At 39.5% G+C, this 21,447-nt stretch overlaps 2 protein-coding genes across 3 annotated transcripts; both read left to right on the top strand.

The window, feature by feature from the left end:
• The first annotated feature begins 3,234 nt into the window (after positions 1-3,234).
• Positions 3,235-5,961, top strand: ptcd2 (pentatricopeptide repeat domain 2). Its single transcript, XM_008301316.1, has 10 exons — positions 3,235-3,364; positions 3,727-3,819; positions 4,172-4,301; positions 4,436-4,553; positions 4,656-4,734; positions 4,824-4,915; positions 5,046-5,159; positions 5,250-5,324; positions 5,408-5,521; positions 5,730-5,961. Exons 1-10 carry the CDS (start codon positions 3,235-3,237, stop codon positions 5,949-5,951), a joined length of 1,167 nt encoding a protein of 388 aa, XP_008299538.1. The 3' UTR covers positions 5,952-5,961.
• A 2,355-nt stretch (positions 5,962-8,316) lies between these two features.
• On the top strand, positions 8,317-15,924 carry cacfd1 (calcium channel flower domain containing 1). 2 transcript variants are annotated; one of them, XM_008301317.1, is made up of 5 exons: positions 8,317-8,923; positions 11,921-11,993; positions 12,687-12,812; positions 12,994-13,101; positions 13,469-15,924. In XM_008301317.1, the coding sequence occupies exons 1-5, from the start codon at positions 8,815-8,817 to the stop codon at positions 13,557-13,559; spliced, it is 507 nt and encodes a 168-aa protein (XP_008299539.1). In that variant the 5' UTR covers positions 8,317-8,814; the 3' UTR covers positions 13,560-15,924. The 2 variants fall into 2 exon arrangements, with proteins under 2 accessions (XP_008299539.1, XP_008299540.1); XM_008301318.1 differs by lacking the exon at positions 13,469-15,924 and adding an exon at positions 13,230-13,456.
• Positions 15,925-21,447: the final 5,523 nt, after the last annotated feature.

Consider the following 21,447-nt stretch of genomic DNA (forward strand, 5'->3'; position numbering starts at 1 on the left):
ATTAAGTAGAAAATCATTCAGTGGGTGAAACGGCCTGCATATCAATGTCCATCAGGAATCTTGCTACGGATGGAGGCCAACCTATTTAATTGTCTTTCAAGGACAGTGGCTTTATTACTGTGGCACAGCCAGTCTATCACTGTAATCAGTAACAGCTGTTTTTTTTCCTGTTCCAAAACTGTTTCAGTGGGGACATTTATTAATGATGATGGGACACCCCGGGCACTTTCCAAACCAAAGGGAAGTGCACACAGGGATAAATCAAAGAAGATGTAAGAGCCACTATCTGCCGGCAGAACCTGGCTGTTTGTCAGGGGAAATCAGAGTCTGAGTGCTAAAATGGAACCTCCACAAACAGTTTCCTGTTGATTATCACATTATTGGAGCAGCTTAACGTGAGCTGCAACCACAAGACACTCTCAACCTGTAGCTACAGATGAGCTATATGTAGGACAGTTTTAAATCCATGCAAACATACATATGCAGAAAGAACCCCGCTAAGACACACACACACACCTTGCAGGATACCATAAATTATCCAAGGCCCCGTGTCTGATTGGCTGAGCAAGCAATCTCAGCTGGATGGGCTGAGATCGTGTTGCTAAGGCAACAGCAGGGAACCTCCCTGTCCCAGGCCTATTTTTTCTGTGCAAGACTGTCTATCTTATAGGAATTTATATAGCATGTACCTTAATTGCTGGAATGAATTTTTCAAAACTTACATACAGCTTAGGCTGCTTTCCCTAACGGTGCCAGTTTTAGACATTTTGCACTTCTATCTGCCCTCTGCCTACAGTGGAAAAATCACATTTTAACAGTAAGACCTGTCTGAAAAAACAAGAAAAAAATAACTTTATGTTTCTTTATGTGCAATGATCTTCACCTGCATGCTGTGTATATAAATATTTTATAACCAAAGTTTTCAACAAGCATCAATTATTTGACACAATCAAAACAATGTAGTTATAGTGAGCCAGACTGTGTTTTGATATATATTTTGATATGTATTTTGATTTTTATTGTATGATATAAAAATGTCCTTCACAGGGAAAATGCAGCAGAATGCTCTTCTCAGGAAGCAGGTCCTTTGTTATGTAATGCTGTGTAGGTCAATGGGTACACTAACTAGTGGCAGGATATGGAGCTTACTGCAGCCTTCCACAGTAATAGGTGAACATACACCATTTAAAATAAAATGATAGGCCTAATGATAACCTAATTTTTTATCTCCTATTTATTTTTTCCATCATGACTTTAACTTTCTTTGCAATGATTTGGAAATTATCACATAAATTACAGGGTTTTTTAAAAATAATAATAATAATAATTACACAAAATTGTACTGTATTAGAATTTTCACTAAATGTCATTTTGAATAAAATTGTTATGTCAAATCACAGTTGTGGCATTAATCAGATCAGAAAGAAATATACAACTATGTGCTATTTTGTGTTTGCTGTTGCTCTTATTGTTATTGTTGTTTTGTTTTTTGGTATTTAACCTTTGCTAAAGTCTCTCATTGTCTGTTTCACAAGAGGACTTGGACATAACTGGATGGTGGATTAAACCAAATCACTATAATAAAACAGAGAATAGGAAAGAGGGGAACAATTTCGAACAGTTACATTCTTCATCTATGTTTCATACACACACATACACATATGTTTCATATATGTTTTGGATGTTGCATTTAAGGGCTACACGGTGACGCGGTGGGTAGCATCGTTGCCTCGCAGCAAGGTCGCCGGTGTGTGTCCCAGTGAGGACACCCAGGATCTTTCTGCATGGAGTTTGCATGTTCTCCCCGTGCAGCGTGGGTTCTCTGGCTTCCTCCCACAAAGTCCAAAAACATGTTTTGGTTAATTGGTGATTCTAAATTGTCCGTAGGTGTGAATGTGAGTGTGCTTGGTTGTCTGTCTCTAAGTGTAGCCCTGTGATAGACTGGTGACATGTCCAGGGTGTCCCTGCCTTCACCCTAAGTCAGCTGGGAGTCTCTCCCAGCTGACTTAGGGTCAGCTCTGCTTAATCCTCACTAGTGAGGATTAAGCGGAGTATCAATGATTGATGGATGGATTCAAATGCTTTATGTGCTTGATATGAAATTTGTTTTCAACCCCAGTAACTGTGTCTGTATAATCCCTTTATATGCACAGGGTGCATTGTATGCAAATCCCTATTTTCCAAGTTCAGAACATACTGTGAGAATGCTGAAGCATCTGGAGGGTCTGAAATAAAAGTTGTTTAAAACAAGTGATATCCTTGTACAGAGGTTACATGCTGTAGAAGGTATATCTGAATCATATTCAATTCATGGTTGCATGTCAAGCAGAAAACCTGAAAACATTTTCATTTAAAAACAAAGACTGGCAGCAAGTCAGATTGCAAGAGTGATTAGCATTCATAAGAGGTTATGAATTATGTAACAGAATTCCTTTCCATGTTTGTTGATTATTCACTGCACTGTAACATCGCAGATTTGCAATATTTGAATGCTGTATCAGTAGTTTAACTGGAGCATATATTTGTTATTTATGTGCATAAAAAACCAATGCAAAATCTATACATTTTGCTTTTTTAAAAAAAAAAATCATAAACTACTGATATATAAAATAAAATTTTAAAAAAGTGAGTTTGTGGGGTTGGGGTTCATTTATTTTAGCCAATTTAAAGACTAAAAAAAGAAAGAAAATCACAATTTCCTTCAGGATAATTAATAATGTTGCATTTCTTGTCTCACATTTACCATACATCATTATTATTTGGAGTCGTAGTCGTAGTACACATATTACTCTGCTGCAGACATGACAGCAAAAAAAAAAGCAACTCTTCGACACGTTACACAGAACAACAGCACCACCTGCAGGTTAAACGATGAACACTTTTGGCTGCTGTGTCATTCAGAATAAAACACTTTTATTATTTCTGGCAAAGAAAGCACGTGGGGGAAAAAATAAACAGAACTTCATTTTACGGAGTTGAACTAAATGACTTTGTAGAGTTTAAAAGTTACTGTACCTGTGTGCTGGATCACAGGACGGCGCCTTATTGGATCATACCAATTGGAAACTGAACTTTACGGAGACAAAAACAAATAGCTGGACATAGTGTCCATTCCACATTCATCTGTTTACAATGTGTCAGCATTTTTAACGATATGGTTAAGCATTCCGAGCGCAGTTTGCGTTTTAAAACGCTATAACAAACCCAATAACGTCCCCCTCTATTTTCATTATCATGGTACAGTCAGTGGGCAACATGGCACTGAGGAGACTTGGTAAATGTTGTCGGTCGTTACTGAATGAATCCCACAAAGGAGCGTTTTGTGGTGTTTTACGGCCAGGCTGGATTGAAAGCTGCATAGGAGGTAAGATAGAAAAACTCTTCAACAAGTGTCACGTCTGATATACCTAACTGTCCGCTGTACAGACAGAGAGAAGCTAGCAGCATGTACACACGTGAACTACGCACATCAGTTAGCCGTGAATTACATAAATGAAGTGTGTTGAGTTCACATTAAAAATCCACTAAAACGTGAGCCCCCTGATCTTTTTGTTGTTGTTGTGTGTGCGAGAATGTGGCCAAACTCCTTGCACATTTAAGATAAGATAGTGTTAGCTATGCAGCAAGGCTAAATTATGATATTAGAGACTCAGAGGAGCAAGCCTTTCGTAAAATAATGATTGGTTGACTGTGCTAATAATCACCACATTGCGTTTTTCATTGCAGCTAAAAGGCACCTGTTGTCAGACGATGTTATCAAACTGCAAGAATTCCAACTGAAGAAGCTGTCAGTGGCTCACCTTGCCGTTGGACCCAAAGGTGGAGTAAAGACACTGGGATGAAAACTGACACTGTGGTTCTCATTGAAATGTTTTGGTCTTTTTCAATTCAGCTGCTGTACTGTGACCAAATCTTACTTTTTCGTTTTTCTCTCCTATTATTCATTCTGCTGTGCACTGAGCCTGCATGTCAGCAAAGTTTAAAGCAAATTATTCAAGAGCACTTAAATAAGAGTAACTAATGATCCGTCAGACACACTGCTTTTGTCAAATACTCATGACAATTACAGCTGTGTTTGTTTTTTGTATTAAGTTCTTGTCACGTGTACTTTTATTTCAGTTGCAGTTTCACGTGAAGAAAACTATTTTGTTGTTGTTGTCTAATTTTGCAGGAAAGTATATTGATGTCTTTAGTCAGAAGCTACAACGGAATGAGCTGATTCTACGAGATGAACTGAAGCTTCTCCTCCACCTGTGCCAGTCTTCAGATGACATGCTGGTAGTCAAAGATGGCATCTACAGGTACGCCGCGTCCTTCAGCAGCAGTTTAGAAACTGTGCTAGGCCTTTTGTTCACACACGTTGTGGTCTCACAGGACCTGTCATCTATCAGATTTCTGAGCTGCAAGTAGATGATCCTTTATTTTCCGATTTAAGGTATTACGCAGAGAACCATAACATAATGCACGGAGACTTCAGGTTTGGTCCTCTGTTCATGAGGCTGTGCTATGAGTTGGGTCTGGAGGGCTTGGCTGCTGTCATGATTACAGATAAGGTAAATGTTACATTAAAGAGCCGTTAAACAACAGTAAGAAGATGGATATTTTAATGTGAGTTGACTTGAATTAATAACATTTCGTCTCACTTGTCTAAACAGAATCTGACAGGATTTTTCCCCGACTCAACCTCCTTTAACATTGCCATAGATATGTTATTCATGAAAGGCTCGTATGAAAGTAAGTGGCAAATTAACCTTGGTGTTTTGTTTTTGGAAATTATTATCTCCTGTTTCGAATGTGCCAATCTTTGACTATTTTTTTTTTAGGTGCTCTGGAGGTACTAAGAACCATGAAGAACCAAGGCATACCATTCAACAAAGACACACTGATACTGGCGACTGGTACCTGCTACAAGCTGGTAATATTTAAAATAACTGATCTACAGTTTTAATATAATTTAACATTACAGCCCCAAGACTTATATTTGTGTGGAGTTTATGTTTTCAGGTGTTTGCTATCAATTGATGTCCGTTTTTTGTGTTGGTCAGGACACAGCGGAGTCCTTCAATATCTGCAATGCTCTGTTAGAGCACGAGAAGGAAAAAAGGACCTTAATCCCCCGGCATGCTTATTGCTTTGCTGTCGCATTAGCACTTCGGCGGGTGAGTTCTATCTTCTCGACTATTCATTTCATGTATGCAGGAAGATGTGGAGAACGTTGAAATAATGTCTGTTTTCTTCTTTCGTTTCAGAATGATCTAGAAACGGCACAGTCGTTCTATTCGCAAATTATGAACACGGACGGCAGATTGTGCCAAAATTTAGAGGTAAAGGTGGAGCATTGTACCTGTAGCATCCATTATTTTTTGCAGTTGTGCAGTGGTTAATGTATTTCTCTGTTGTGTTTTAGGTTCTACTTCTCGCGATGTCAGGAGAAATGACACAAGCCATTTCCATCCTGTCAGCAGCTTTGTTGCCTAAAAGCCCTTACTTTGTAAAAAAGCTTGAATTTTCAGTGGAGGTGGTAAGTGAAACACACATTCGGATGTGGTGATGAAGTATTTAAACATATTCATGCAATTATTTAATGAATACAGCCAAAGGGGTAAGGTGCTGATACATTTCTATCTATTATTTTTGAAAACAGAATAAATTAGTTAATGCAAGTTCTGGAGTTTGATGTGTAAATTACTGAAAGAGTTGACTCTGAGGCCTCTTGTGACCTGTTTCAGGTGAATTTGCTTCGTCTGCGGAGTGAGCAGAGACCATACATGATGGAAGTGGAGCAGACAGTGACTCAGCTTGAAGAAGCCGGCCAGGTGACTGAGCAGACCCTCGATGACATGCTGTGCCGAACGCCCACAGGGAAGAGGAAACAAGGGGTGATAATGAAGGAGAAGATAATCAGTAAAAGGACTCTAAAGCCTCTGAAGTACCATCTGCTGTCAGACTGAAGCCAGAGTTGGTCATTTAAACACCGTGACTTTGGCTAGAAAGTGAATTTGCCGCTAAAGATGCACCAATACGAACTGTTGCCAATAGCCGTTAACTGTCTACTCATTGTTGCTGATACAGACACGAGAACCGACAGTGTTGATCCTGCAAATGCAAAATGTGATGGGAAATGACTTCTTAAAAGGATCATCAGTGTATGTTTTAGCGACATCTAGTGGCGGCGTTGCAGATTGCAACCAACTGAATCCTCCCTCACCGTTCTACCTCATCTTAGACCAGGGGTCTCGAACTCCGGTCCTCGAGGGCCGCAATCCTGCAAGTTTTAGATGTTTCCTTCTTCCAACACACCTGATTCAAATGATCAGGATCGTTGTCTGGCTTCTGCAGAGCTTGATGAATAGCTGATCATTTGAATCAGGTGTGTTGGAAGAAGGAAACATCTAAAACTTGCAGAATTGCGGCCCTCGAGGACCGGAGTTCGAGACCCCTGTCTTAGACACTATGCCCTTCCTGTCCTTAGAAAGATGCTGAACTTTAAGAACTAACTTCATCCAAATGGATCTAGTTTTCTTTCTAAGTGTCTCACACTGAGGTTGTAAGTGGTTTGGGAGGAGTGTGTTGTGTACATATAAGTGTTGAAATGGGTGATTCCAACTTCATCATATGTTTAATAAAATAAATCTGTAATTTACTCTTTGTTCTGGATTTTTTATTTTTTTTTTGGATTGACGCTCTTGATGTGGTATGTGACACATTGATAATACAGAACAGGGGTGTCCAGTCCTGGTCCTCGAGGGCCACAATCCTGCATGTTTTAGATGTTTCTCTCTTCCAGCACACCTGATTTTAATGATCAGGATCGTTATCAGGCTTCTGCAGAGCTTAATGATGAGCTGATCATTTGAATCAGGTGTGTGGGAAGAGGGAAACATCTATAACATGCAGGATTGTGGCCCTCGAGGACCAGGATTGGACACCCCTGATATAGAGGAAGCACAGGGTATTGCATGGTCTTTAATTAAACCTCTTAGACTTTTATATTTCCAGATCTGTCAAACTCTACAGTCAGTTCAGAATCTTCTTGATTAATCCATTAGCTTTGAAAATGTATTCTTATAGAGTGATATAATCAAAGACTTGATTTCCGCTGTGTCACCTCTTCAGCAGTCACCCACGGTTGATGCCTCCTATGTTATGATTTAATCATTTGAGTCATACAGCCTTTTTTTTCTTCTTCTGAAAAACATAACCAGAATTTTTTTTAATTTTTTTAAGCCTGCAGTATCATGTTAGACACCTCTGCACTGAAGGTGTTTTCATAATTCTCTAAAGAAGGAGCCAGGTCATTTCTGGCTGCTTGAATAACAATCTTGTAGTTGCACCTTGGAACAAAGGGCAAAGGCATTTCTGTTTACTTTTAACAGGAATATTTTTGTCCTCCAGATGGATTCATATGGAAATGTTAAATGGAGAAAATAGACTAAATGTGTGCAAATATTAATTCCTTGAAAATTAGGAAAACAAATGAATCAGTGAGACTCTATTTGTATAGCACTTTCCATACAAATAGAATGGAGCACAAACCTTCCTTCCAAATGATTACGTCACAAATGAAGAACTCAGGGCCTGGGAAAACCTGTTATAAATAAAAGTAATGAGAAAACACAAGAGGCAGGATTTGTTCAAAAAAATTCAGAACAGCAAAATAAGACAAAGTGAAGTGCTATCGTAAAAAAATAAAATAAAATCTTTAAATAAATGCACAAGTAAATTGATTAAATGAATTAAACCAGAACATAAAGCTAGGCCCTCAGTTTGCTTTTTCAGAAAAAAGAAAGCTAAATGAAGGAGCTGAACATTTAACCTTGTAAGACCTGGCATCCAAATGAGTGGGCATCACATTTTGGGAAATTAAACTAAAGTTGTATTATACATTTGAACTATTTAACAGAAATATTCACTGATATATGTATGCTATGTGGCTTAGTGTTCTAATAACTGCCACATTTCTCTCTTTCTCTGTTCTTTTTTTAAATGGTATCTTTTGATGATCTGTTTTTGTTTTTTGCAATATCTAGATTCACTTTTTGTGACTGGATTTAATCATTATATTACATGAAACCTGCAACCTGGCCCTGTAGAGTCCTGGGACACCAGAGTACACTCCTGCATAATTTGCATTAATATTAAAATATTAAATAGCCAGAGGTGTAGCCAAAGGATGCTATCTGCACTGAGATAAACGCAGATGTGTGTGAGAATATTCCTCTTCAACATAATCTGCTGATATATTAACACTCCCCGCATGTAAACAAAACATGACGCACATCAGATCCCTCCCACAATGCACCGCTTACATCGGCTGAGCAGCCGGAGAGGAGAACAACGGAGCTGCTAGTTTGTCCCAAACAACACGAGTGGATACCTTTAAATTAGTAGAAAAGGAGCTGAAGATAGTTTTTTATTCCTTTTGGAGATTTTTTTTAGAAAGTTGGGGACATATGCAGCGGTGGTATCCACTCCTAGCGGCAGCTGGTGGCGGTGCTTGTTAGCATGAGCTAGCCGGTTAGCTGGACCTGACTGACGGGGGAAGCCGTGTGGAAAGCTGCGGGTAACATCAGGCGACCCACAACACGGGCAGACAAAAGAAAAGGGCTTTTAAAAGGGTCGTAGGGCGTAGAAATTATATGTAGTGTTACCGTAAGGTGCCTCGGTGGTGTACTAAGCCAGTTGGCAGTGAGTTTGAGGCGAGTCGCTAACTTAAATCCAGATATCTGGGTGGTCTCGGGGTGACATCTGTAAACAGTGGCGCTGAGCAGCTTTAGCAAAACGTAGCTAGAAACAAAACAACAAAACAACACAATGAGCACCGAAGAGACCGCAGCGCCCACAAAAGCCGAGCCGGAGGATGATGGCATGACCTGGTGGTACAAATGGCTCTGCAAAATAGCTGGGGTTTTAGGAGGAATATGTAAGTAGTTGTCAAAGTCTATTGTCTGTGTGTGTGTGCTTTGGTTAATACACAATAAGTTCACAGAAATCCTGCTGCATGTGTCATGTCAGAGTGTGCCAGGTTACAAACACATTGATTTTCTGTGACAGACAGGTGGATCTATTGGCTTGTCAGCATACTTGATACCCCTTATTAAGTGAACTCTTTTCTTCTATATTTATATAAGAGTCAAAGCAAATACAGAGTAGAAAGGGCATCAGATTAGTATCATCTGTTTCTGATTGTGTGTATGTACCGCACCTCATTGCTGTGCCACTAAACAAAAGCCTTGTCACCGCTCATTGTCCCCCTCACTGCAGCAGCCACTGCTGGGCACCGCCTGTTTGCGTGCTCCCTCCATAACAGCCTCCTAAATGAACTGTGTGATATGAACACACACGGTCAGGTACTCCCCGCAGGAGTTCAATGTGAGACAGAAGTGGTGGCAAGTGCTGGCTTTGCAGTTTTCCAGCAGCATTGCAGCCCTGCTTTCCTTCCTCCCCTCCTCTCTCTTTATCCGTCTCCCCTTCACAGTGACACCAGAGTCACGGTGCCTGTATCACATTAACTGCTGCATATTCAATGGGTGCTGTATTATTGAGGAGGCTGGATATGCTACGTGGTTCTTCCACTGTTTGTGACGGTGTGGGACTGTCTGGCCGGGCCACGCAGACGCACATATTTATCCTGTTATCTCACTCTGGAGTTTCAGCCTGAAGCTGCTGCACAGCTGAAATACAAAAGATCATCATTATGGTGGTTCTCAGTTCCTTTACCTCAATAGAAGTGATTGTATCATGATGTAAAGATACTGTATTACAAGTATAACACCTGCACTGATAATGTCACTTCAAAGTATGTACGTATAACAAGGGAAATGTACTTAATGTAAATAAAAATGCCCTCCGTGACTGTTAAGCTGTATATCATCAGATTATTATGACTGATGCATTGTTGCTTAATCTGTTTCTTATTTTCTTGATTGTAGAAATCCATCACGATTGCTCAAACCTTTAAATTGTTTAAAGGATAATTATTAACATAATATTAAACAGCTGCAATTCCTGACATTTGAGAAGCTGTTTTTCAGTGTTTCAGGCATTTTACATAAAAAATGTAAATATATTCTCCACCTCTGTCAATCCAATTTTAGCTGTACTTGTGAATTGCTGGGGAATAAAAAGAAACTAATCAGTACAAATATCATAAATCGGAGGTACAGTGCTTGAGTAAATGTACTTACTTGGTGTTAGCATATCGAGTGGCAGCTAAAAGGGTTAAAACAACCTGTGTTTTAGCATTTTTGATGAATGTAGAATCACGTGTACCAAGTAAACACCACAGGATCATTTTTTAAATAGACTTTGCTAAGTTTGAAAAATGCTTTGATGTGAAATTACTGTGAGAAATGAGTATTTTTTCTACACCTCCTTCTGTTTTCAGTAGTGCAGCTGACTTCAACAGCCCTTTCCCACATTTAGATTTATCATAAGGGTAAAAGGCAAAGGTGTAGCAAGTGGGTGATTGCTCTGTCCTTGTGCTGAAACAGTCAAAAACTACTAGATTGTCAGATCAATGAGCAGTAATGTCATAGGGTAATTTTTTAAATTCCATCTTACATTATCCTTCCTTATGTGTGTATTTGGAGGCATATCTGCGGGTTTATGTTGTCTTCTTTTGTAATAAGCTGTCAGCAAATCATATCAGCAGTTTCACAGGTTGGTTTGAGAACCATCGTGGACATATTTCACTATTTTCTGATGCTTTACTGCCTAAAAAAACAGATTAGCAGATTAATCATTAGGATAAATAATAAGTAGTTGCATGTACAATACCATGACACTTCTAAACCTCAGTGTACATTTCCTGACAAGAAGCTGTATTTGTTGATTCTGCATTTGAAAGAAATCTATTCAGTCACTTCCAGCTTTAAACAACCGATTTTTGCCAAACTAAATGATCATACTGTTGTCCGACACAAACACAAACACACTGGGCCGTTGTGCATGTCGACCTCACTTTTTGTGAGTATAGTAGATTGCGTTGTGTTAATGTGAATAAAACTGTTAATTGGGTTTTTTACACCTCTCGGGTTGACGTCATTAGTTGATTTTCTACTGCTGTGTTAATTACTTTATCTGACACACTTCTGGGACGTGTGATGCTGCCAAACCTCGCAGTGTTTCAGGGCTTGCCAAAAATGTTCACATACCGTCCATTCACGAGGCAGCCTTTACACAACCTATGAACACACCGTCAGTGGCCTGCTTACCTTTGAACTTCACGGACTTGCAGCCCGTCTCATATTACAGTGTACACATATATCAGACGGTGGATATGCAGCCGGTCCAATTGGCCTTGTTTGTTGTTGAGCAACATTTCCCCACCACATGTAGATGTGAAGGATGTGCTGTGAAAGTAGTGAAACCCTCAAAACAAATCACAGCCGTGGCAAAAGCTGAAAAGAGCCTTTATTCAAAATAACCCGAAACACATTATGGTGTACATGAAAGATGTGCCCTGCTTTGATTTTGACACGGTTTTAATTGGTGTTTCAAATTTGATCTGGGTAATTAATTTTCAGGCCAAGCATGCTTCATAATAGCTTTTACATCTTCAGCAGATGGGAGTGATGGATTTGAATGTGGTACTCACTGCGTTTTCTGGGCTGCTTCAGAAAAACGTAGCGCTGTGTTTCGCTGCTCATGAAAGACAACTTATTGTTCGCATCGCTTACTGTATCTGCTCCATATGTTCCACATTGCTGATTTTCCTGTGGTCTTCATAGTGTGAAGGTATTACTCACCAAGCAGCTTGTCCATTACAGCACAGGAGTGGCTGAGCAGGATGTTTGAACAGCCACATCCTTCATTTTAAGATCTTTGTTCTCATGTGATGTACAGCATAAATTAAATAGCTAACGGTGAGGTGGTGGTGATGATAACTGACCCTTTATCTTTTGTCCTAATCTTGCAGCCTGTGCCATCTCAGGAGTGTGGAACTGTGTCACTGTGAACCCTTTAAACATCGCTGCTGGAGTATGGATGGTGTAAGTCCTCGACACAGTCACACTTTTCTTGCATAAATTAGCACATTCCATAAACCTAGACAGGCTTCTCCACAAAGTACTTTCCTCTGCCAGGTCTCTGTTGCTTTCTGATGCTGTTAGAATAGAGTAGCACAACTGAATAAGTCGGTAGTTTTAGTTTGGCTGAGGTGTCGTGTTTACTGACACAAATGAGAGCTGGTTTCAGCCACAAACTATCTTAAACATCCCGACCCGTCAGGCAGACAGCACAGGTTTCCAGTTTTTGTAAAAATTGTGCACAGTGAACTTGTTTTTGCGGTTCATTTACATTCCTATATTTCTATCTTACATCAGCAGTGAGCACCAGTCTCATATCGCCACACCTAATGTTGGCGGTGTGGAGAAAACCTTGTCATGATCGTGTGCCAAAGACCGCCCTGATTGTTCTGCGTTTTAAGCAGAACCTTTCAGCACATGCCCCAACAAAGCCAGCTATGATTTGTTTTTCTTCTGTCAGCCGATGAATTGCTCATGAAACTAAATATTAGCTAAAGCCCTAATTTCGCCAGCCAGCTAACTGTAGAAGCAATTTTTCAGTTCCTATGACAGCATAATGGTTCTTTTCCAAACGGCTGCTGCGTTTAATCTCAAGTATTTGAGATAGAAACAAGTAGGGAAAATTCACTGTTTTTGTTCTCTCCTTCCCGTCTCAAGGTTGAACGCCTTCGTGCTCTTCCTCTGCGAAGTCCCGTTCTGTTGCCAGTTCATAGAGTTCGCTAATGCAATAGCAGCCCGTGCAGACAAACTCAAACCCTGGCAGAAGGCCTTCTTCTACTGTGGGTGAGAACAACTGAGCTTTATGCCACTGAAGGCTACTGAAATGTGGACTTCTGATAGTTACTCACATTGTATAGACTGTTGGACATACTTTTGGAAATCGAGTTCCTTTATTTTTAGACTGTGCATAATATGATTTACTGACTTCTTTTGTCCTTTGTTTGCCGTCACCTTGGCTGAACAGGATGGCTCTGTTTCCAGTGTTCTTGAGTTTCTCCTTTACAACCTTGTTTGGAAACGCCATCGCCTTTGCCACAGGAGTTCTGTACGGCCTCGCATCTTTAGGCAAAAAGTAAGATGTCTGCTCGTAGTTAGAAGCATGTGGATCATTTTTTAAAAGCATACTTGAAACACTTCAGATTGTGCTATAATTACTCCTATCTCTTGATGTGTCACTCCCATTAAATCACATTAACACAGGCTGTTACGTTAAATGCCACGTTCTAATCACTTAACACGATTTTTATTTTAATTCTAACCGTCCTAATGAGACGTTTTATTCATGCAAATTAACTTTTGACAAGGTGTGCCGTGTAATGACCCCGCAGTTAACACTGTCCCCCTTTGCCTTCCCTTCCTTTCTACTCACCTCTCCCTGGACGTAACCTTTCATTACCATCTTTCTCTCGCGCCCTGTCTTCCTTTTCCTCGTCTCTCAGGGGAGATGCAGTGACTTACGCCAGACTGCAGCATCAGAAACAGGGGGACGAAGAGAGGATGACGGGAACGACGAACGGGGCTCCGGAGTGAGGAAGCTGCCTTTCCACCCTCCTCTTCCTCGGTTTTCCTCAGTTCTTACACTTGAATTCCTCTCCCCTGTCCTCCACCCGTCCTACCTCTTCCTCCACACTCCTGTCCCCGCTATCAGTTGTGTTACTACATAACAGTTTATTTATTGACTTTAAGTATGTGTTGTCCTGAGCTAATAGCATCCAAACAGACTGATAGTGGATTCAGCCCATTATTTGGTACCTGGTGTGTAAATGGGATTTATCATTTGTGACTCGATACTTTACATCCTAAGTTTTGTTGTTTTGTTTTTAATTCTTCTCATGGGTTTGTGTCTCTTATTGTTTGTTGCTACTGTCAGTTGCTGTGTTGGCAGGAACATTTTTTGAAGTACATCTTTAAAGCCCAAAAAGCCTTTTTCAGGAATTCTGAGCAGAAATTAATGTGATTGTAAAATGTACATAATTGACTTCAGGGTATTCACTCGGACTCTGAGGCTGTGATTCAGAGTTGTGTGACGGATTGAGCGCATAAAGAGAGGTCAAACGCTGCTGTGCGATCTGCATGCGTCCTGCTTTTTGGCAGCATATCCCACTTCGTGTCACTTTAACAGCCACGCCACCAGAGTGTTTGGTGCAGCGTGGGAAAAAAACACATCAGCAACATTCAGATATTAAACACAAACTATAATTACATTTATACAATAATTACAATATTCTTGAAGAGCTGCGTGTCACAAAACAAGATGTGAGGATTAGGAATTTCGAGGCCTCCATGTCCAAGTCAGAAGAACCCTGACGGGACTTTCTAGATCATTTATTTGAGGAAAATGTTTTTTTTTTTTTATTATTAAATATCAACTAGTGCAAGAATTAAAAACCAGAGCTACAGAATGTCTGTACTCACGTTTGATTGGGAGTCTTAAACGTTTGAACATCAGATTTGATGAAAAACAGGTGGGCCAGTGTGTTTTTGTTATTCATTTTGCATTATTAATTTATCTTTTTTTTGTATTTATGTTGCTTAATTTGTTGAAAGAAACTGCCTGACTTCTTAAATTATTCACTACACCACAGAAGTGTAAATAACCTCAAGTGTTTCCTTACCTTTTCATTGTATTCAGGCCCCAAAATGTTTTTCCTGCTTTGATTTTTGATGCTGATGAGGGGTTTTTTTTGGCATCAGGGTTTGATTTAAAAAGAACTATCGGTTGCTTTATTAGTAGTCAATTATTATGAGTCAACCAAACTCTCATAAGGCAGCGGGCAGAGTGGTTTTTAGAGTTCCAAACCCACAGTGCACACACAACTCTGAGCTGCAGCCTGAGTGCATCTGTAAACATATAGAGGCAGTCGGGATATTTTTACCAGAGGGGAATGTATTTGGTATACCCAAAGATGAAGACCTTTTATCTTTATTTTGGTTGTATGCTTTTATAATGTTTTCAGTTGGTTCAGTCGCCTGCGCTGAACCTCGGGTAGCTTTCAGTGCGTGACTCAGCTCGACGGTTTCTCAAGCGATTGGCGGCTGCAGATTTTGCGGTACAATTATTTAAAAACGGAATGTGCACTCATTTGTAAAACCTTTTGTACCTGTTTTTTTTTTTCTTTTAGAACCTGTTACTGATTATCTCTTGATTATTCCATGTTTAGTCTTAATTAGTGCGCTCCACCACAACACAGCTACAACTTAATGAGTGGAAGTGTCTCGATTCAGGGACTAATTGGTCTGTATCCCACACAATCACCAGAGCCATGGCTTAGCTTTGTCACTCAAATGACGTAGGCAGTGGAGAGCAATGTACGATTTGTGTTGTTTTTTTTTGTTGTTGTTGTTGCCTTGCCTCTGTTGTGTTATCAGTAATAAGGATGCTTTTGGAATAACTGTTTACACATACCTCTTACTGCTCTTTGTGTAACTAGCAGGCCAGTGACTGAGTCCATTATTCACACATTAGCACCAGCTCTCAGGTGTCATACGTACCAAATGCACAGCGTCTAGTTACCGAGTAGTTTTTTTGCATAGATCACAGGTAGAACTAGCATTAACATGAGCGTCCTCACTCGAGCCAACAGAAAAAGCGTTTGTGATGCATTTAAAACGTGCACAACCAGCATTCACAAATGTTGAAACACTACATCCACACCAGTGATATGCTACAGTCTAACACTGCACACGCCTACACCACAGTCTGAACGCTTTCCTCATCCACCAGTTCCTGTTTTTTAACTGGAGTCACGTCTCATCAAGACTCATGAATTGACTGGTTTTACACCTGCAGCTGTTGAGTGTATCATCTGCTGTAAGGGATATGTGTACAATGTGTGTTGTGATGTGAATCCTGTTCTAAATTAGTGAATTAAACAAACTTGCTACTACCACCATAGTGGAGGTGTGTTGTGTTTGGTTGGGCCTCCCCTGATGTTTCTTCTCTTGGTTTTGGTTTGGAGTGAAATATCTTGAGAACTCTTGCATTGATTGCCTTGGAATTATGTTCAGATTTAAAGGTCCTGAAGGATAAATATTACTGACTTTAGGTGATCCCTTGACTGTTTGTCCTGCACGACAGGCAAGATATATTTTCACCTATTCAGTAAAATATTTCAACATCTGCTAGATGAATGAGCACAAAAAATGTACACATCCATCCATCCATCCATCCATCCATCCATCCATCCATCCATCCATCCATCCATCCATCCATCCATCCATCCATCCATCCATCCATCCATCAACGCGGAACATTTTGTGCCACTTAACTAATTGATGAAGGGAAGAATGTTTCATGATGGTTCAGATTAGATTCATGTTGCTGTTGAGATTTTTTAATCCCCCGTAATTCACATTTAATTTCTTCTGTAACACTTCNAGGGTGAAGGCAGGGGACACCCTGGACAGGTCACCAGTCTATCACAGGGCTACACTTAGAGACAGACAACCTAGCACACTCACATTCACACCTACGGACAATTTAGAATCACCAATTAACCTTAACATGTTTTTGGACTGTGTGGGAGGAAGCCAGAGAACCCGGAGAGAACCCACACTGCACAGGGAGAACATGCAATGAATGAATGAAATGAAATGAATGAATGAAAAATACATAACAAAAACAGAGAAAAAAAAAATAATTCAAACTCCACTCAAAAAAGATCCCAGGCCCAGATTTGAACCCAGGACAAATGTTTTGAATATAAAACAGCTAACATCAACGTGGATTACTTTGTGCCACTTAACTAAGTGATGAAGTAAGTGAAGAATGTTTCATGATGGTTCAGATTAGATTCATGTTGCTGTTGAGATTTTTAAATGCCCCATAATTCTCATTTAATTTCTTCTGTAACACTTCAAATTCAAATTTTTGTTAATCAGTACAACACACTTGTAAATCTAAGATATTGCAAGTGCTGCTTGTACACCCACATGTTGAACTGAAATTTACTCACGAGTCCAGAAAAACTGGTGGTGTCGCACTCTGCACTTGCATCATCCTGCACAAACATCCAATTTACAATAATCACACAGACGTCTGACACGAAGGGGACGTTAAACACTGTTTTAAACCAGAACAACTGTGCTTTGAGCTCTGCTTTGGCCTCATTTGAATAACTACAGTTGTCTCCCGTCACTTTGAAAACATGCATATTGTCAGATCTTATACACCTCTTGAATCCTTATGTATTATGCATTTGTGATTGTTTGAAAGCTACTTCACAGACAGTGTGAGCTTTGGTTATTTTTCTTCCACCTCTACATAAAAACAGTGTTTGTGACACTCGGAACCAGACCTGTGATTAATCGCACTGAATTGCTACCGGAGCAAATAACCTTGAGGATTTCCATAAAGCATTTCATCGTGTTTGTTCAGAGGCTCGTGCTATCATCTCAATTTATCACAGCTTTCTCTTCTCTATGCTTTACTTTGACTTTCTACTTCCTTTCTTTTCAGCATGAGTTAAAAAAAAAAACGCTAAATCAAAGCCATTCCCTCAATGATGTCACGCACCGGACAGATCTTCTTGAAGGTTTGTTCATGTGGGTGTCAAGAATTTTCTTTCATTTTTTTGCTTTTAATAATCATCAAAGAACAACATCTGAAAGAGTGTTTCAGGCCGCGAGTGTGGAAGAATTTGTAATAGTGTGTTAGCGTTGCATCACAGACACACAGGCTGCCCTCGGGTCGTCGTTTTTCATATTGTGTTTGTATACTGCGTTGCATCCGTGTTTGTGATTGATTGTTTTTAGGTGTAATGCAGGGTTCCTTCTTTTAGTGATGAATAGTGAAATCAGTCTGACTTGACGTACCCATTTTTCCACCAAGGTGCACCGTGGCATCGAAAAGACACCTAACTAAGTCACTAAGAAAATAATCTTCTGTCTTTTGAAGTCCTGAGACAGTCAGACTTACTTTACCGTGAACAAACATGACTTTATATTCTGCTTTTTTTTTTTTTGATGTACTGCAAATAATTGAGTTGTGGTATCTGTAAGCGAACTTGTCTGAACATTATTACTCACAATTTTCTCCATGTCTCCTCAGGTTATCCCTCTCTGGCCGTCAGTACCAGCATTGTAGATCCAGTTGTTCACAGAGAGCTGCATTCCTAGAAATGTCTTCAGTGATTCTTTACAGCCCAGGTCTTCTTAGGTGGTTCGACTTTTAGTAGCAGCTGTAAAAATCAGATGATGACACGAGAAACCTTCTGATTTTAATGCAATCAAGATAAATGCGACATAACACTGACGCAGCCAGATGGGAATCTCTTGCTGGGCATCGCTAATAGAATAAAGACAGCCTGTTATGTATCCATAACTGTCTGGCGTCATAAATCATGATGGGGGATGAATCCTCTCAGTTGGTTTTATTTGCAGAAACGTGGATGGATCACGATAGATAGTAAGTTTACCAAACAACTTTGCCATCTTTATAAAATCTAACATGCACTCCTCATGGATGGAAATGTTACAAAATAAGAAGAAGTGACCCTTTGACCTTAAGGGGAGTAGTCCAAGATTTTGAAACAGGAGAACACAAAGGAGCTAATTATCATTTTTACACTTTGTTTTTGGGGTGTTTTGTGTACAGATTAAAGAAACAAGGCTCTATAAATGATGATAAATATCTTGCTCTTAGCTGAAGTCCCTCAGACTTACAAGGCCGCCCCCTTAAAGATTAACCTCCATTGCATGTACTTTAACTCAATACATTTTGTAGAACCCTAATAGTCTTTGTTTGTATTCTGTGTCCTACATAGGCTTTTACACAAGTACACAAATACACCACATCCTTCATGTTGGACTCCTTCTGCTTGGATTCTTTTGCGTAGACGGCTGACATTTGTCTGAATGTACTGTTACACTGCACAGATTGATTGCACAGCATGCAGACGGATAGCGAAGAGGGAGAGGAAACGTGGCGAAGACTGAAGGGGAATGACACGCAGCCAATGGTCCGGTCCACAGGGAATCAAACCCGGGATTGACTGCTCGGGGCTTTTACACCCATGTGGTACGTCCTCTCACCACTCCACTGCCTTCAGGTTAAAGCAGTTTCTACTGGTGGCTAATGCCACTTTAATTAATCAAGTTAATGATAACCATCTGTCACCATTTAATTAAAAGTGCATTATGTCAGCATTATCCCTCCCTCGTGTTGACTCCAGGCATTTTCTTTCACTTAATAAGCTTATTATTTTGCAGTTTTAATATCTTGCCCTTTGAGTGCAGATTAGAGGGAATTAGTTGGGGCACCTGGATGCCATTTTCTCATATTAGGAGACCCTAATTCATTAGATTTTTTTAAAAGATTAGTCCACATGAGTACATCTGCTGCCTTTCAAGTGCAAAGTAACCAACTAAAGCAAAGACTTACACTTTATACATATAATATTAAAACACATCTGGGAACAAGGTGAAGTTGCATTTTACCTTCAGTAACCGACAGCAAGTAACCAACAGAGGGCGCCATGAGATTATCTCAGTAATGTGTGTTAAGAGCTTAACCTAGTATTTAATTATGTAATAAATTACTAGTACAAAGACAGGATGGTATTTATTATTGATGCTTTAAAAGCGTAACATGTGATGCTCCCCTTTGCATTGTATTGAGGGCTTGTACATACATGATGCTTAAGGTCATTAATATGTGGCAACAACAAGAGGTTTAAGCTTGATAAAGACCAAACTTCACGAGGATCAACGCTCCATCATCTCCACCTCACCACCAGCAAACATCCATTTGTTGTGTAAAATGAGATGTCACCGTGTGCATGTCGGCACAAGTGGCTGTTTAGTGACTGAACTCTTGTTATCTGCTGAGAGACTAATTGGGCTCCTGTGGGAAAACTCCAAGGATGATGAAAACGAGCACACGAGGTTGGTGTGAGCCTCAGCCATTTGAGCAGCACCTGCAAACCGTTAATGCGGTCATGAAGGGCGAAATGAAACCCAGAAGAACCTGTCTTTTATGTTGAGAAGAAGTAGCTGGAGGCCTGCAGTGGAGCCACAGGATGAGGCAAGAACTAATGATGTAGTCTGGATCTGCAAATGAGAAATATGTTTGTTGGAACCAATTTATAGTGTGATATTTTATGTTTTGGATCTTATTTACTTGCAAAATGTTTTTTGTTTTTTTTTAAATTTTTTATTGTAAAGCACTCTGTAACTTTGGTTTGAAAGGTGCAAAATCAAGAAATTTAATATTATTATTATTCATTTTCTTATTATATTCAGGCTTTCTTGGGGCGTAGTGTAAAAATATATAAAAATAGAATTAAAAAAAAATGTATTAAAAAAAATAGGTAACTTTTTTTTTTAAATAAAGTTTTTAAAAAGTAGCTAAAAGTATAGTGGCACTGACAACAAAATGCACCCAAACATCAAAAATATATTATTTATAAACTGACTGAGAGTTTAAAGTAGTTCAATCTGCAACAATGCAATATATTTAAAATGAAACTTAACAAAACATTTGCATGAATCATCATTATTATTATATTTAGACCTTTTTTGGGGGGATAGACAATAGTAGGAGAAGTATTCAGATAATTTACTCTCATTAAACTAGAATTTGTGCCCTAAAAAAATGTTAAGTCCTACATTTAAAAAATAGTAAAATATGTATTATAAGTAGCTATAAGTACAGAGATACTGACAACAAAATGTACTTTAAATGTCACAACTATGTTATAAAATGTGCACTGATAGGTGGAAAATGTGGAATTAACTTTTTGATGTATTTTAGAGTAGTTTAATCTGTGCTTAAATTTGAAACAACTGATCATTTACATGCACTTCAATTAAAAACTAACTAAGTTAAGAGTATAAAAATCAAACAATGTAAATGGCTGCACTTGTGTTTTGAAAATGCTACACATAAAGGTAATATTATTGCTATTATTATCCTAGTCAGGTCTTTTGGGGACAGTAGGAGGACGAGTATTCTGATGATTTACTCTCAAATCTGTGCTTTGTAAAAAAAAAAAAATAATAATAATAATACTACATTCAAAAAGTGTCCCATCTTTTGGAACAGTTTAATCAGTGCCTTATATTTAAAACAGCTCATCATGTGCATGCATCAACTTGAGTAAATGCAGCACCAGAAATGCTTCAAATGTGACATTTCAGTTGTAATGACGTGCTACTTCCTTTTCTATTCTCTTTATTCCTGCAGGATTGGGCCCCCCACAGTCAATCCAGAGTGTATCAAATGTTCATCTCCTGAGGGCTGGACTAACTTGATCGCTGGCTCTCCTCCCAGCTCCGGGTTGCATCATGCTTGGGAACTTCTCTCCAATGAGGGACCTGCTTTGTGCTTTGTGGAGGGAGAGAGAGAGAGAGAGAGAGAGAGAGAGAGAGAGAGAGAGAGAGAGAGAGAGAGAGAGAGAGAGAGAGAGAGGGTGCAGCG

Source organism: Stegastes partitus, unplaced genomic scaffold, assembly GCF_000690725.1.
Source record: "Stegastes partitus isolate 25-593 unplaced genomic scaffold, Stegastes_partitus-1.0.2 Scaffold1658, whole genome shotgun sequence".
Lineage (NCBI taxonomy): Eukaryota > Metazoa > Chordata > Actinopteri > Pomacentridae > Stegastes > Stegastes partitus.

Coding starts and splice junctions, on each gene's coding strand:
- ptcd2 (XM_008301316.1), top strand. CDS start 3,235: ATGGTACAGTCAGTGGGCAACATGGCACTGAGGAGACTTGGTAAATGT. Junction 4,554..4,655: donor CTGTCATGATTACAGATAAG/GTAAATGTTACA, acceptor TTGTCTAAACAG/AATCTGACAGGATTTTTCCC. Junction 5,522..5,729: donor TTGAATTTTCAGTGGAGGTG/GTAAGTGAAACA, acceptor GACCTGTTTCAG/GTGAATTTGCTTCGTCTGCG.
- cacfd1 (XM_008301317.1), top strand. CDS start 8,815: ATGAGCACCGAAGAGACCGCAGCGCCCACAAAAGCCGAGCCGGAGGAT. Junction 11,994..12,686: donor GCTGCTGGAGTATGGATGGT/GTAAGTCCTCGA, acceptor TCCCGTCTCAAG/GTTGAACGCCTTCGTGCTCT. Junction 13,102..13,468: donor CTCGCATCTTTAGGCAAAAA/GTAAGATGTCTG, acceptor CTCGTCTCTCAG/GGGAGATGCAGTGACTTACG.